General features: G+C 42.4%; 1 protein-coding gene across 4 annotated transcripts; it reads right to left on the reverse strand.

The window, feature by feature from the left end:
- Positions 1–231: 231 nt before the first annotated feature.
- Positions 232–17,618, reverse strand: LOC110533600 (zinc finger protein 346). 4 transcript variants are annotated; one of them, XM_036990016.1, is made up of 7 exons: positions 17,596–17,618; positions 5,035–5,138; positions 4,841–4,936; positions 4,404–4,551; positions 3,957–4,205; positions 994–1,093; positions 232–782 (listed from the first exon to the last, which is right to left on the reverse strand). In XM_036990016.1, exons 1-7 carry the CDS (start codon positions 17,600–17,602, stop codon positions 632–634), a joined length of 855 nt encoding a protein of 284 aa, XP_036845911.1. In that variant the 5' UTR covers positions 17,603–17,618; the 3' UTR covers positions 232–631. The 4 variants fall into 4 exon arrangements, with proteins under 4 accessions (XP_036845911.1, XP_036845910.1, XP_021473649.1 ...); XM_036990015.1 differs by lacking the exon at positions 17,596–17,618 and adding an exon at positions 6,644–6,874; XM_021617974.2 differs by lacking the exon at positions 17,596–17,618 and adding an exon at positions 6,644–6,797 and having other exon boundaries at positions 3,957–4,202.
- Positions 17,619–17,664: the final 46 nt, after the last annotated feature.

The following is a 17,664-nucleotide window of genomic DNA, read 5'->3' on the forward strand; positions in this document are numbered from 1 at the left end:
GTTTGGGAAGAATAGTCAGACCACAGAGTGAAGGAAAAGCAGCCAACAAGTGCTCAGCATATGTGGGAACTCCTTCAAGACTGTTGTTAAAGCATTCCAGGTGAAGCTGGTTGATTGAATTCCAAGAGTGTGCAAAGCTGTCATCAAGGCAAAGGGTGGATATTTGAAGAATCTCAATAAAAAAAATATTGTTTGATTCAACACTTTTTTGGTTACTACATGATTCCATATGTGTTATTTCATAGTTTTGATGTCTTCAGTATTATTCTACAATGTAGAAAGAGTAAAAATAAAGAAAACCCCTTGAATGAGTAGGTGTTCTAAAACTTTTGACCGGTAGTGAACATGTACTGGGATTTAGACATGGAGTAGACAGAATGATATAGAGCTGGAGTTGAGATTCATCCATGAGGCAGATACAACACCACAGAAAGAACACCACATATAGGCTGCCCTCTGTCCAGGGATTTTTCCTGACATGAACAAGGGAAGAAGAAAAAAAAAAAAAAAAACTCTGGATCCTAGTTGTAACCTGTATTGTAACAAGGACCTAGAGCTTTTCCTGGTCAGGTGATCCTTCTGGCCCTAGCTGAGGGAACTGTGGTGTTGGTGGGGGGTACTGGGAGGCTCGTCACTCGTAATCTTGGCTGAAAGCACCCCAGTCCTCCTGTACTGGTTCGAATTCAGGTGTATACTGGTACTCTGACTGCTGGTTTTCTGCTGTGTACTTGTTTTCCGATGGGCCGATGAACATCGGGCTGCTCGCTTTCTTGCCTCTGACACTGAAAAAAAATATTGAAATTGATTAGAACAAAGCCACTAAACATAGAAACAAAATCATCAGTAACGGGTATTTTCTGCATATGTTAACTGCTGTTTGGAATCAAAACAAACTAGCTTGGCAAATAGTGGGGTATACACTGGTGTGCTCATGCAGTGGTTGTTGTTTCTACTGGCTCACTGGAGATTGGAGAGAGAGAGAGAGATACATACTGGTTCTTATGTTTGGAGCCACTGATGTGTGCCTGATACTGTTCCACAGAGTTCAGTTCGATGTTGCATACAGTACATGGGTAGCCCTTTACTGTGGAAGCTGGAGACACAGAAGGGACTAGTTGGCAAGGAACTCAATTTTAGACACATAAAACCTTCATGCAATGACCCAATACTGCATTGGCACACAATTGATTTGCCCGTACTGTCTGGCTCCTACTGTATATTACACTCCAGAGACACTTATTAACACTTGTTAGAAAGAATGGCCTCAACCATATGCAAAGTCCTAAACCATGGGCTTTTCCTTCCACAGGTTGGGTGTCCGTGGATGTCTGGTCTTACCAAACATAAAACTTAGTTTCAGGCGTTTCTTTTATGCCTGCTAACATATGGCATGGCCGATTAATTAGGGCCGATTTCAAGTTATAACAAATCGGTAATTGGCCCTTTTGGACGCTGATTATATTGCAATCCACGAGGAAACTGTGTGGCAGGCTGACCACCTGTTACGTGAGTGCAAGGACCTTGTGGCTGCAAGGAGCCAAGATAAGTTAATGCTAGCTAGAAACGTATCTTATATAAAAAAATAAAAAAATCACAATCACTAGTTAACCTAGTAATATCATCAACTATGTGTAGTTAAGTAGCTTGTCCTGCGTTGCATATAATCAATGCGGTGCCTGTTATTTTATCACCGAATTACAGCCTACTTCAACTTCGCCAAACGGGTGATGATCAAAAGCGCATTCGTGAAAAAAAGCAATCGTTTCACAAATGTCCTTAACCATAAACAGTGTTCATTCAGTATTGCTGTAATTCCCATTATTACAAATATACATAAAATTGGCTGATTAATCACTATCAGCTTTTTTTTGGTCCTCCAATATTCGGTATTAAAATCAGTCGGTCGACCTCTAATTAATATACACTGCTCAAAAAAATAAACGGAACAATAAAAACACATCCTAGATCTGAATGAATGAAATATTCTTATTAAATATTTTTTTCTTTACATAGTTGAATGTGCTGACAACAAAATCACACAAAAATTATCAATGGAAATCAAATTTAATCAACCCATGGAGGTCTGGAGTCACACTCAAAATTAAAGTGGAAAACCACACTACAGGCTGATCCAACTTTTATGTAATGTCCTTAAAACAAGTCAAAATTAGGCTCAGTAGTGTGTGTGGCCTCCACATGCCTGTATGACATCCCTACAACGCCTGGGCATGCTCCTGATGAGGTGGTGGATGGTCTCCTGAGGGATCTCCTCCCAGACCTGGACTAAAGCATCCGCCAACTCCTGGACAGTCTGTGGTGCAACGTGGCGTTGGTGGATGGAGCGAGACATGATGTCCCAGATGTGCTCAATTGGATTCAGGTCTGGGGAACGGGCGGGCCAGTCCATAGCATCAATGCCTTCCTCTTGCAGGAACTGCTGACACACTCCAGCCACATGAGGTCTAGCATTGTCTTGCATTAGGAGGAACCCAGGGCCAACCGCACCAGCATATGGTCTCACAAGGGGTCTGAGGATCTCATCTCGGTACCTAATGGCAGTCAGGCTACCTCTGGCGAGCACATGGAGGGCTGTGCGGCCCCCCAAAGAAATGCCACCCCACACCATGACTGACCCACCGCCAAACCGGTCATGCTGGAGGATGTTGCAGGCAGCAGAACGTTCTCCACGGCGTCTCCAGACTCTGTCACATGTGCTCAGTGTGAACCTGCTTTCATCTGTGAAGAGCACAGGGCGCCAGTGGCGAATTTGCCAATCTTGGTGTTCTCTGGCAAATGCAAAAACGTCCTGCACGGTGTTGGGCTGTAAGCACTGTGGACGTTGGGCCCTCATACCACCCTCATGGAGTCTGTTTCTGACCGTTTGAGCAGACACATGCACATTTGTGGCCTGCTGGAGGTCATTTTGCAGGGCTCTGGCAGTGCTCCTCCTTGCACAAAGGCGGAGGTAGCGGTCCTGCTGCTGGGTTGTTGCCCTCCTACAGCCTCCTCCACGTCTCCTGATATACTGGCCTGTCTCCTGGTAGCGCCTCCATGCTCTGGACACTACACTGACAGACACAGCAAACCTTCTTGCCACAGCTCGCATTGATGTGCCATCCTGGATGAGCTGCACTACCTGAGCCACTTGTGTGGGTTGTAGACTCCGTCTCACGCTACCACTAGTGTGAAAGCACCGCCAGCATTCAAAAGTGACCAAAACATCAGCCAGGAAGCATAGGAACTGAGAAGTGGTCTGTGGTCACCACCTACAGAACCACTCCTTTATTGGGGGAGTCTTGCTAATTGCCTATAATTTCCACCTGTTGTCTATTCCATTTGCACAACAGCATGTGAAATATATTGTCAATCAGTGTTGCTTCCTAAGTGGACAGTTTTATTTCACAGAAGTGTGATTGACTTGGAGTTACATTGTGTTATTTAAGTGTTCCCTTTATTTTTTTGAGCAGTGTATATTTTTGGCTCTTCAGAAAAATTGCTGACATATTTGTAACTATTGGCTATATTATTCCTGAGGAAGTGGGAACGCAAAACACTTTGCTAACTCTAAATATGATATTGTTGCTATATAAACCATGTAGGCTTATTGATTAATCAGTAAATGTAGGCTAATATCCTACCAAAACTTTTCAGCGTTTGGACTAGGCCACTTGATGTAGTGCTAGTCACTGCAATTGGTGCGCTTTGCTCCACGAGCGAATCAAAACCATCGCTCACAGCAGCAGACAGCAAAACAGAGACCTGCAGATACATTCATAGCAGGACTCAACAATGCATAGGCTATTCCTCAACCCAAAATTAGAAAGGTGTTCCTAATGTTTGGTATATTCTGTGTATATAAATATTTCCATCTCGACTCCACCCATTTTTATAGTCTTCCTAAGGAGAACTCTAGGCTTACAAAATGAGAAAAGCCTGGCCACACGAGGCTGTCCTACCTGGTGCAGTGGATGGCCCATAGGTCTCCATAAGCTTCTGCTGGGTCAGCTGTTTTTTATGCTTCTTGCCTTCGTAGTGCTGCTTGGCCATGAGGGGGTTGTTGAACGAGGCATGGCAGATGGAACAGAAGTTGCCCTGGTCGTCCTCGGCCGGGGCTGACGATGCCACGTTGCTAGCCTCCTCTGACTGAGCCTCCTTCTTCTTCTTCTTCTTTTTCACCACTGGGGCCACGGCCTGAGGTAGTGCTACTGGGGAGGTAGGAGGCAGGATATGAAAAGTTCATCAGACAGGAATGGGGGGGTTTAAGTTATATTTTTACACATTTGACAAATACAGGTATGTGACAGAGGAATAACACAGAATGAGGAGAAAATGCGTGCAGATGGGGTGGAAAATTTAAAACAGGCTTTTCTCATATATGGCCATAAGTGTAGATGGCCCATTACCTGGGGTCTGGTTGCCAAAGGTCTTCAGTCTCAGGTTCTTGGTGTGCACCTTGCCCTGGTAGTGGGACTCAGCCACCACCGGAGAGGAGAATGTCATGTTACATATATGACAGGCTTTGGAGCGGTCCGTCTCGCCATTACTGCTGGCCTGGAGATGGGTGGGATACAGCAAAGTACAACAGAGGACACAAAAAGGTTAAGGGCGCTCTATCCATGAACGCTGTCTATTTATACTGGGCAGGGCAGGGCTGGATAAAACACATCTGGCTCAGTTGGTAGAGCATGGCGCTTGCAACGCCAGGGATGTGGGTTTGATTCCCATGGAGAACCAGTAGAAAAATGAATGCACTCTCTACTGTAAGTCACTCTGGATAAGAGTGTCTGCTCAATTACAAAAATAATAATAATCTAAATGTCTAGCTGAGAAATAAACTTACACTGTCTCCCGAAGGCGACTTGAACCTTTTGATGGTGGGCTCCTCTTCTTTGTGGATGCTCATGTAGCGTCTCACTTTGTTGGCATGCTTTTTGCTCTGAAAAGAATGTAAGAATGAAAACATCAGATGCTGCTCTGTATAGTGGTCAAGAAGATGACCGTAAATAAATATCAAACTCAAGTGGGATCACCGACCTGATAATGTGCAAGTTTCTGGGAGTCAGAATTCAGGACAGCACTGCAGATTTTGCACAGGGCATCAGAAAACAGGTCACCATTCTCCTTTATCATTTTGTTTACTGAAAAATAATGTCAGCATTGCTTTAAAAAAAGAAGACATCCTAGATCTGTATATATCCATCCATCTGTGGTATCACTATGATGCTCTTCAGCCTTTGATGAAGCACTCACAGCTAAGTTAAAAGGCCCAGTGCAGTCAAAAAAGTGATTTCTCTGTTAAATACATTTCACAGAGAGGTTGGAATAATAAATGAAAAGGATAATGCACTTTTAGTGAAAGAGCTGTTTGAAAAGACCACCTGACATTTCTGCCTGTTTGGTAGGAGGGAGTTTTGGCCTTCCATGGTGACATCACCCGTACCCACGTCACCCGTACCCAAACCGGCCACGCGCCAATTGATTTTGTCCCCGCACACCAAACGCAATCACGACACGCAGGTTGAAATATCAAAACAAACTCAACCAATATTAATTTGGGGCCAGGTCAAAAAGCATTAAACATTTATGGCAATTTAGCTAGATGGCTTCCAGTTGCTAGCTAATTTGTCCTATTTAGCTAGCTAGCTTGCTGTTGCTAGCTAATTTGTTCTGGGATATAAACATTGAGTTGTTATTTTACCTGAAATGTACAAGCTCCTCTACTCCTACAATTAATCCACACATAAAACGGTCAACCTTATCGTTTCTAGTCAGCTATCCTTCATGCTTTTTCTTCTTTGGACTTTATAGGGCGATTATCATTTAACTTTTATAGTTACCACGATGACTGACCAAACTCAGTTAATCTTTCATTCACCCATGTAGGTATAACCAATGAGAAGATGGCATGTGGGCATCTGCTTCTATAAACAGTGAGGAGTGGAAGAGGCAGGACTTGCACCGTGTTAAGCGTCACAAATAGAACTGATTTCTATTTTAGCGCTTGGCAACGCAGACGCAAATTAATTGAATAACGTGTTTGAATGTATTTTGCAACGCTCACGCACGCAAGCGGTGGGGTCAGCATGTAATAAGAAAGAGAAGTCCAAACCGTTCTGCCTGACAAATTGTTCAGAAGCGGTTTCCTTTTAACCATTTTAATTGAAAGAATATCACAGTAAGGTATTAAATTGTTACCCAGATTTTTTTTTTGATAGAGGTAACAGCTGCATTGGACCTTTAAATTAGAGTACTGCTTTATGCGTGGTTGTTAGAACGTTAACTAGCTTAGTGGTACTAACGTTACTGCACTAGCTACTGATTTGGCCAATCTACTTCAGACACAGAAATAAAGACAAAGTATATACAAATCAATGCAGTCCTTCGTAAGGCCAAGGTGGATTTGAAAATAGCTAGCTGCTAGGTAACATTACTCCTTCACTAATGCATTGCATCGACCTTGGAACTTGCTGCTCAAATGGCTAATAGCTAGCTAGAATAGTGCAGATGTAGGTATTGCTAGCGTGGATTGTTTATGCGCTGCTCACACGGGCTATGGCAGTAGCCCTTGGTTTTGGCTATAATAAATAATGCATACTAGATGAAAGTGGATATCCATTATATTGAGCGAAGGAAAACAGCTTACCCTCCGCCACCCCTGAAGGTAAATATGGAAAATCTCCATTTGGTTCCTCGAGCGCCATGTTTTCTGTCGTGTCAGCAGCAGCGGGCACATGCGTAATCGTGACGACACCAAAGAGCTAGCTTTCAAGACAACTGGAAATCGGGAAAAACGAGGTAAAATCATGACGTCAGGACGGAAAGTCTGAGCTTTAGGTTTAGAAAGAGGTTAGAGTTCCCCGATTTGGAATTCCGAGTTGGATGACGGTTCAAAACTACTTTTCCCAGTCGGAGCTCGTTTTTATTTCCGAGTTCCCAGTTGTCTTAAATGCACTGAGGTCGGAGATTGCCGAGTTCCCAGTTGCTATGTATGAATAAAAATGCACAAATTAATAATTGCATTAATGAATAAATGCACACAAATGCATCAATACATAACTAAATTGATGAATCCACACATAGACAAATCATTAATTAAAAATTAATCCCACTTTAATTTATTCATATCTATTATTTTTTTCATTTATTTATTTTCTATTTCTTCCTGCAATATGATGAGGGGTGTCAAGCAAACGTATGTGGGTGTTATCTAACACCATTGGTTGATCAATGCCACAGCGCTTTGAGTGCATGATAACGAATAACATCAAGACGAAGCAGCTGCATTATCAGTGGGATGCACTGTTGAGCGGCGTCCCTTGAGAAAGCAAGAACAAGATGTCAGATGTGCAGTATTATCATAAGGAGACGTATACTTGGAATACGGAGGAGGAATGGAGGAAAAAAGAGAAGCAGAGGAGGTCTAAGAGAGAGAGGGAGGAAGATGGTGAGCTTAAGTCGGCAGAAAAAAGGGAGATGGTTTGTTGAAGAAGAACGGTAGAAAGTGTAAACAGAGTGAGCTGAAGACAGGAGGAGAAATGGAAATGAATGAGGGCGAAGTATCGGACGTGGTAGGTGTGGTGAAGTTCAGGATAAAGATGAGTCTGTGACATTAGGAGTGAAGTTTTTGGGAAAAGTGGACCCTTGCCTTTTGGCTGATCCATTTGTGGTTTTAGGGTGGGTGAAAACAGAATTGGGTGCTGTGGAATCCGTGAGGGTAACCAGAAGTGGTCTTGTGATAATTGTGTTTCTGCTGATCAGAGGGAGAAGACGCTCGGCGTTAAACGAATGGGGGCAAGACATGTGAATTGTTTTGCTCTCAAGAAAAGGACGCCATTGAAAGGAGTGATTACTGGGGTAGCAGTAAATGTAAAAGTTGACCAACTGATGGGGCAGATTCCTGGGACTTGTGATGCTCGTTGTTTGGTGCGACGCAGACAGGGTAACAGAAGAGTCAGTGTCTGTTCTTTTGAGTTTTGAAGTTGAGTCTTTGCCCGACAAAGTGATGTTTGGATATATACAAGTTATCCTGTACGAGCTTTTGTACCAAATACATTACGTTGTTACAGGTGTCAAGCTTATGGGCATATGGCAGCAGTGTGTAGGAGGGAGGTTCCTAGGTGTGAGAAGTGTGCAGAGACAAAGGAATGTGTAGCATTGGGGAAAGTAGTGGTATGTGTTGATTGTAGGGGTATGGGCTGGGGATCATGCAAGAGAGGCAGATTGAGATTTAGATCGCTTAACAAGAGCTCTGTCCGTGGTTCTGAATGCACAGTACTTTCCCCTCTGTGTTTAATAATGAAAATACCTACCAAAAGGAGAACATGGATGTGGTTTATTTCTGTGCATGTTAAAAAAGTAAAATAAGTAGCATATCTGGACATGATTTACTATAGATATATCTGTCAACATATTCATACACATGATGTATAATCCTGTAATATGATTCTGGCCCGGGATGGCAAAAATATATTCTGTGGCCCTCCATGGAAAATAATTGCCCAGGCCTGCTCTAGCTTAAAATGGGTATGCACAAAAACACAAGAAAGAGAAAGAGCTCAACATTACATTTAAACTACTCAATCAGTGTGAGGAGTGAAGTCTCTGATGGGCCTTGACTAGAGCAATGAAGTCAGGTATAGTTTCTGACATCGCTATGCGCAGGATTGCTGAGTGGTGAGTCAGTAAGAGATGATCTGTACCTTGACTTGTTATATTTCATCACTGAAAATGTATGTTCACATACATAGGTTGACCCAAACAGTACAAGCATGACTCCTAATCTTTGGAAAGTTTTGTTAATCGAGAAATGCATAGAACCTTTTCAGTGACATTGTTTTGAATAGTTCTCTAATCACTGCTTCTGATTATCGATAAGCTCAAGTTGCAGGTCAGTGGGAGCATGATCCACATTGAAGGTGAAAGGAGAGGAAACCAACAGCATGTCATTTTCCAACACTTTGAACTCTTCAAAACGATGAGAACTCACCGTTTGAAGCACACAGCAGCGATGTACACTTCTCCTGCTGATCATCTGATAGGGAACAGACTAGTAGTGTCGGAAGGTGAGTGAGATTGTTGGCTTCTATTTGGCGGGTCAGGAGGAGTAATTTTCCCTATAAGGTTTGACAAGGCTGTACATCTGATATGCAAAAGGCCCTTCCCTTGTAGTTTGGAATTCAGTTAATTCATGAGGGCCATGATATCGATGGTGAAGGCAAAATCAGCCAACCATTCTTTATCTTGCAGTTGAGGAATATCCACATATTTTCCTTTCATTTGCAAAAACTCATCTATCTCCGACTTCAGGTCCCACACCCTTTTAAGCACTTTCTCCAAACTCAGCCATCTCACGTTTGTGTGGTAGGGGAGATCTGCATGACCTGACTCTGTCTCTTCCAACAGTGAGAAAAACTGCCTGTGGTTTAAAGATTTAGTGACTGTATCCACAACATGGCTCATTTTCAGAACACATTTACAGCGCACCTCCTGATGAATAATGCAATGCAGGAAAATCATTTTCTGATCTGGGTTCAGCTCAGCTACTTGATCTTGTATCCTTTTCAAAATGCCAATGCTTTTTCCTGTCAAGTTTGGGCACCCATCAGTGGTCACTAGATAACTTTTCAAAACTCAGTCCCAGCTTTTCCACACACTTATTAACCTCCTCCAATAAAATCTTTCCCTGTGGTTGTGCTCTTCATTGACTGCACTGAAGCAAGCTCCTCTGTAATTTCAAAGTCTGGGGTTATGCCTCGTAAGAATATCAACAACTGCACCGTGTCACGTACATCACTGCTCTCATCCAGGGCCATGGGGAAATAGGTGAAATACTTTACCGTGTCTTTCAACTGTTGTTCCATATTGTCTGCGATGTCCTCAACACGCCGTGTAACTGTTCGTCTTGACAGGGAAACATTTTCAAACAGCTCTTTCTTGTCGGGGCAAAGTATTGCTTGCAGAGTCAATTAAACATTCTTTAATGAATTCGCCCTCAGCGAATAGATTGCTATGTTTAGCAATTTTGTGGACAGTACATAGCTATCTCTCGCAATTCTACTTTTGCAACTGAGAAAATAACTGTTTCGATGCACTTGCCCTCTGCTCAGACAACATATTCCTATATTTCTCTGCATGCTTCGGCAGGAAGTGTTGGGACAAGTTGTAGTCTTTCAAGACAGTGATGCTCTCTTTGCACACTAAGCACACAGCTTTCCCTGAGACCTCAATAAAGAAATGTTTCGATGTCCACTCTTGCTGGAACATCCTACATTCATTGTCTACTTTCCTTTTCTGCAAAAATCAAATGAAATGTTTTTTGTCACATACACATGGTTAGCAGGTGTTAATGCGAGTGTAGCGGAATGATTGTGCTTCTAGTTCCGAGAGTGCAGTAATATCTAACAAGTAATCAAACAATTTCCCAACAATTACCTAATACACACACATCAAAAGGGGTGAATGAGAATATGTACCTATAAATATAAGGATGAGCGATGGCCGAGCGGCATAGGCAAGATGCAATAGAAGGTATAAAATACAGTATATACATATGATGAGTAATATAAGATATGTAAACATTAAAGTGGCATTGTTTAAAGTGACTAGTGATCCATTTATTAAAAAGTGTTCAGTGATTGGGTCTCATTGTAGGCAGCAGCCTCTCTGAGTTAGTGATAGCTATTTAGCAGTCTGATGGCCTTGAGATAGAAGCTGTTCTTCAGTCTCTCGGCCCCAGCTTTGATAAACCTGTACTGACCTTGCCTTCTGGATGGTAGCGGTGTGAGCAGGCAGTGGCTCGGGTGGTTGTTGTCCTTCCTATGACATCGGGTGCTGTATATGTCATGGAGGGCAGGTAGTTTGACCCCGGTGATACATTGTGCAGACCGCACCACCCTCTGGAGAGCCTTGCGGTTGATACAGCCCGACAGGATGATCTCGATTGTGCATCTGTAAAGGTTTGTCAGGGTTTTGGGTGACAAGCCAAATTTATTCATCCTCCTGAGGTTGAAGAGGCGCTGTTGCACCTTCTTCCCCACACTGTCTGTGTGGGTGGACCATTTCAGTTTGTCTGTGATGTGTACGCCGAGGAACTTAACAGTTTCCACCTCCTCCACTACTGTCCCGTCGATGTGGATGGGGGGGATGCTCCCTCTGCTGTTTCCTGAAGTCCACGATCGTCTCCTTTGTTTTGTTGACGTTGAGTGAGAGGTTGTTTTCCTGACACCACACTGAGTACCCTCACCTCCTCCTTGTAGGCTGTCTCGTTGTTGTTGGTAATCAAGCCCACTACTGTTGTGTCGTCTGCAAACTTGATGGTTAAGTTGGCCACGCAGTCGTGGGTGAACAGGCAGCACAGGAGGGGGCTGAGCACGCACCCTTGTGGGGCCCCAGTGTTGAGGGTCAACGAAGTGGAGATGTTGTTTCCTACCTTCAACACCTGGGGGCGGCCCGTCAAAGTCCAGGACCCAATTACACAGTGCGGGGTTGAGACCCAGGGCCTTCAGCTAGATGATGAGCTTGGAGGGAACTATGGTGTTGAATGCTGAGCTGTAGTCAATTAATTCTTACATAGGTATTCCTCTTGTCCAGATGGGATAGGGCAGTGTGAAGTGTGATGGCGATTGCATCGTCTGTGGACCTGTTGGGGGGGTATGCAAACTGAAGTGGGTCTAGTGTGGCCAGTAAGGTGGAGGTGATATGATCCTTGACTAGTCTCTCAAAGCACTTCATGATGACAGAAGTGAGTGCTATGGGGCGGTAGTAATTTAGTTCAGTTATCTTTGCCTTCTTGGGTACAGGAACAATGGTGGCCATCTTGAAGCATGTGGGGACAGCAGACTGGGATAGGGAGCGATGGAATATGTTCATAAACACACCAGCCAGCTGGTCTGCGCATGCTCCTAGGACACGGCTAGGGATGCCGTCTAGGACAGCAGCCTTACGAGGGTTAATACGTTTAAATGTTTTACTCACGTCGGCCACGGAGAAGGGGGCGCAGTCCTTGTTAGCGGGCCGGCACTGTATTATCCTCAGTGGGCAAAGGTGTTTAGTTTGTCTGGAAGTGTGACGGTGTCCGTGACGTGACTGCTTTTCTTTTTGTAGTCCGTGATTTCCTATAGACCCTGTCACATACAGTTGAGGTCGAAAGTTTACATACACTTGGATTGGAGTCATTAAAACTCGTTTTTCAACCACTCCACAAATTTGGAGTTTTGGCAAGTTGGTTAGGACATCTACTTTGTGCATGACATGTAATTTTTCCAACAATTGTTTACAGACAGATTATTTCACTTATGTATCACAATTCCAGTGGGTCAGAAGTTTACATACACTAAGTTGACTGTGCTTTTAATCAGCTTGGAAAATTTCAGAAAATGTCATGACTTTAGAAGCTTCTGATAAATGATGTCAATTAGCCTGAGTCAATTGGTGGTGTACCTGTGGATGTATTTCAAGGCCTACCTTCAAACTCAGTGCCTCTTTGCTTGACATCATGGAAAAATCAGCCAAGACCTCAGAAAGAAAATTGTAGACCTCCACAAGTCTGGTTCATCCTTGGGAGCAATTTCCAAATGCCTGCAGTCATACCGCTCAGGAAGGAGACGCGTTCTGTCTCCTAGAAATGAACGTACTTTGTTGTGAAAAGTGCAAATCAATCCCAGAACAACAGCAAAGGACCCTGTGAAGATGCTGGATGAAACAGGTACAAAAGTATCTATATCCACAGCCAAACGAGTCCTATATCGACATCACCTGAAAGGCCGTTCAGCAAGGAATAAGCCACTGCTCCAAAACCGCCATAAAAAAGCCAGACTACGGTTTGCAACTGCACATGGGGACAAAGATCGTACTTTTTGGAGAAATGTCCTAAGGTGTATGTAAACTTCTGACTTCAACTGTATATCCCAGACAGGATTGAACGGGACAAGTAGACAAAGTGAATAGAAGTCTGTGATTGCATCCCTAACAGTTTGTATGAATGACTGGCTACATACAATACATGTTGCCAGAATGGCTGAGTGAGAGTTGCTGTACTCTCTGGTAAGGCCCTTGCGTCCAGTACCACTGAAGGCCGCAGTATTCAGTCAGTCAGTGTAACTATCCAAGTACACGTCACCGCATGCAGTGGCCTGATGACAAATGCATTATGCACCTGTAAATCACCAAAGCCATGTTAACATTTACTCTACATGTTTAACAATGCAACCCTTTTGTTAAGTGTCATTGATATGGAAATTCACACACAGAATTCAGTTCATAAGCATTGACAAATCTGGGTAGGCAATCCTGGCACTTCATGTTTTTAATTTAACCAACCTGGAAGACGAGGTGTGTTGAATTTACGCAATTACTGAACTGATCAATTATCTCAGTTGGTCAGGGCTGCATTCAGAACATAAAAACATGATAGCAGTACTGTACAGAACGACCAGTTGAAAAACGGGGAAGGGTTGGGTTGTGGGTTCAAAATGCTCCATAGCCCTTTAAATACATCACTCCTTGCGTCAAGCCACACCCCGGCACACCCACCGAACAGAGCAAACATATCTCAGACTGTTTAAGAACGTTTTGGGAAAGTGTTGTTCAGCACAAACCGTTGTGCAATGTAGAAAACGTTCAAGCGAACTGAACGCACCCCTGGTTTAGGGCCTAGTTGGAACAAAATCCTGCAATAACTGCAGCACTCCAGGGTCAGGGTTGCCTACTGTTAAGTGAATGCTGTGCAAAGTATTGGGCAACAGCTTTCTTCCAGGGCCCATATTCACAAAGCGTCTCAGAATAGGGAGTGATCTACGATAAACTCCCCCTTGTCAATGTAATTGTGAAAGTAAAATGGATCCTAAAATCAGTACTCCTACTTTGAAGTTCTGTGTGAATCGTTAGCCTATCAGCAATGCCACTCTACCTGAAATGCAACAAAAACATAAGAATTAGCTAAGTCAGTCAATTACTTGGTTAACTATACTGAACAAAAATAAACGCAACATACAACAAATTCAAAGATTTGACTGACTTACAGTTTGAGGAAATAAGTCAATTGAAATAGATTTATATCTATGGATTTTTACATGACTGGAATACAGATGCATCGGTTGTTCATAAATACATAAAAACACATGGGCCTCAGGATCTCATCACTGTATTTTTGTTCATTCAAATTGACATAGATTAAATGCAGTTGTGTTTGTTGTCTGTAGCTTATGCCTGCCCATACCATAACCCCACAATGGGGCACTCTGTTCACAACGTTGACAGCAGCAAACCCCTCACATGGTCTGTGGTTGTGAAGCCGGTTGAACTTCCTGCCAAATTCTCTGAAACAACGTTGGAGGTGACTTATGGTAGAGAAATTAACATTAAATTATCTGGCAACACCTCTGGTGGACATTCCTGCAGTCAGCATACCAATTGCATGGTCCCTCAAAACTTGAGACATCTGTGGCATTGTGTTGTGTGACAGAATTGCACATTTCAGAGTGGCCTTTTATTGTTCCCAGCACAGGGTGCATCTGCATAATGATCATGTTGTTTAATCAGCTTTTTGATATCCATACATGTCAGGTGGATGGATTATCTTGGCAAAGGAGAAATGCTCACTAACAGGATGTAAACAAATTTGTGCACAAAATTTCAGAGAAAAGCTTTTTGTGCTTATGAAACATTTCTGGGATCTTTTATTTCAGCTCTTGAAACATGGGACCAACACTTTACATGTTGCGTTTATATTTTTGTTCAGTGTAGGTAATGAAACACTCATGTAAAATGTGCACAAGCCTAATATTCCAAATTGAATGGTAACAGTCTAGTTGCAGTGAAATTAGGAAGGGCATTTTTCTTGCCAACTTTCAATCACCAATAAACAGGCAGGGGAACAAAGTAGTTTGTCAAAAATGGTTGAATAGTCAGTAACTAGTTAGTCTTTAAAATATAGCTACGAATTACATAGCTAGTTCGTTTGTACAGTAGCTAAACTGAACTCTGAAGGTGGAGTAAACTAAACGTTAGCTAGCTTTACCCCAGCAGCTTTCTGGCTAGTAATGGCATTTTTATCAGCTTTATCAATCAGATGAATAGCTATCAAATATATTCATACATCTGTCCCCCTTGTAGCAGCTTTCTGACCCAAGTTTGATGCATGCCTCCACAAGGAAAAGCATGTAATCTGGAGTTGTGTTTTCAGCAGAGTTTAGCCAAAACAGTAAAAAGTCCTGCATTTAAACTGATGCAAACGGATACAAATAGTGGAATCATGCCAAATTTGGACTAGATAATGCTTAACAAGTTTGTAATGTTATATTAATTCAACAAAAGACAACAATTAGTTAATTTGACAAAAAGGACAAGTCAGTTAAATCGCACTGTGGATGCATTAGACTTCATAATTGCATTGGGGGGATACTTATATTTCACTGTACAGCCTTACTTCTTGTGTCCATGATATGGGGTAACAGCCTACTCAGTGACACCCACAGAACACACCTGTGAAGAATTCACACAAATATTAGCATTTTAGCTCTTATTGCAAGATTTTGACTGGGAAATCACCTCCCCAGTCAGTCAATTGTGAAATGAGCCACATTATCCCACCGGTCAACCTACTATTTGTATTGAACGTTCATATTGCAATGTACAGTCTTAGCTAGGGATCTTCAGTCCATGAAATGGGGTATCAGCCAGTGGTGTAGTGCAATTTTCTTTAGGTGAGGGAGTGCACATTATCTAATATCAAAGTTTGTACTGACAGGTATAGCCTATTGAATATCATTGTACATTAAGCCTATGCATAAAATGCATCCTCTAATTGCAATGTCTTCTACCTATGCCCACACAGTCAAATGTTTTTCTATTTTTTGAATTACTGTTCCACAGGCAAATTAAGGCAGATGGCATTAAACTATTAGCTTTTCTTGTAGGCCTATTTTGTTGAAATCCAAGCTTAACCTGCCTGGTTGCACGCGCTGTTACATTTGGGCTGCATGAGGAAATAAATGTGACTACTCAGTTTCAGATAAGAAATGACATGTTTTTGGTGTAATACAGGCCTACTATGCTACAGTAGTCTTAATACTGTTATATTTGGTTCTGTTAAATACACAATCATTGTGATCTTGTGTCTCACTGCTTTGCTTTATCTTGGCCAGGTCGCAGTTGTAAACTTGTTCTCAACTAGCCTACCTGGTTAAATAAAGGTGAAGTAATAAAATTAAAAATTCACAGTCGCCTCTGAACAGTTGATGTTGAGATGGCTCTGTTACCTGAACTCTGAAGAATTTATTTGGGCTGCAATTTGAGGCCAGTAACTCTAATGAACTTATCCTCTTCAGCAGAGGTAACTCTGGGTCTCCCTTTCCTGTGCCGGTCCTCATGAGAGCCAGTTTCATCATAGCGCTTGATGGTTTTTGCGACTGCACTTGAAGAAATGTTCAAAGTTCTTGAAATGTTCCAGATTGACTGATCTTCATGTCGTAAAGTAATGATGGACTGTTGTTTCTCTTTGCTTATTTGAGCTGTTCTTGCCATAATATGGACTTGGTCTTTAACCAAATAGGGCTATCTTCTGTACACCCACCCCTACCATGTCACAACACAACTGATTGTCTCAAACGCATTAAGGAAAGAAATTCCACAAATTAACTCTTAACAAGGCACACCTGTTAATTGAAATGCATTCCAGGTGACTTCTTCATGAAGCTGGTTAAGAGAATGCTAAGAGTGTGCAAAGCTGTCATCAAGGCAAAGGGTGGCTACATTCCCTCATATAAAATATTAGGATTTGTTTAATAATTTTTGGGTTACTACATGATTCCATAGTTTTGATGTCTTCACTAGTATTCTACAATGTAGAAAATAGTAAAAAATAAAGCAAAACCCTGGAATGAGCAGGTGTCCAAACTTGACTGTTACTGTACCTATAGGCTGCTATAGCCTACATATTCATGCCATCATTTTCCTTGAATTTTTGTTGTAATTAAATAGAATCTTTCAGAATGAGTTTTACAGAAATATTTTTACCAGCTCAGTGTATTCTGAAATTGAAAAAAGTGAGGGAGCACTACGGCAGCACAAAATCCCTGGTATCAGCCTACTCAGTTACACCCACAGAGCACAACTGAAGAGTGTACACACATATTATCACCATAGCTCTAATTGCAGGACTTTGACTGTGTCAATCACTTCACTATTCAGCCTATTGACTGGTGAGCTAATGTGGCTTATTTCACAGTGGTGTCAAAGTCTTGCAATAAGAGCTACGACCTTAATATTTGTGTAAACTCTTCACGCTGTGTTCTGTGGGTTTCACTGAGTATGCTGATACCTATGGATATTGGGTCCATGAAATAGGCTAAGGCTGTACATGGCAATATAAAATGTCCAATACACACAATAGACTGACTGGTGAGGTGATTTTCCACAGTCAAAGTTCTGCAATATGAGCTACACCGCTCATATTTGTGTAAACTCCTCACAGTTGTGTTCTGCTGGTGGCGCTGCTAAAAAGTTATGACATTATTTTGACAGGGTAGTTTTACACAGCTTGCTGTAGTTTCATTTGTGAACATTTGAACGGTTCTCTAGTATTGTAAGATCGCTTACCTTGCATGTTTGCTTACTCTAATGTTACCTGTTTGAAATGTGCATTCCAAAGAGAGCACATCACACTTT

Source organism: Oncorhynchus mykiss, chromosome 10 (genome assembly GCF_013265735.2).
Source record: "Oncorhynchus mykiss isolate Arlee chromosome 10, USDA_OmykA_1.1, whole genome shotgun sequence".
Lineage (NCBI taxonomy): Eukaryota > Metazoa > Chordata > Actinopteri > Salmoniformes > Salmonidae > Oncorhynchus > Oncorhynchus mykiss.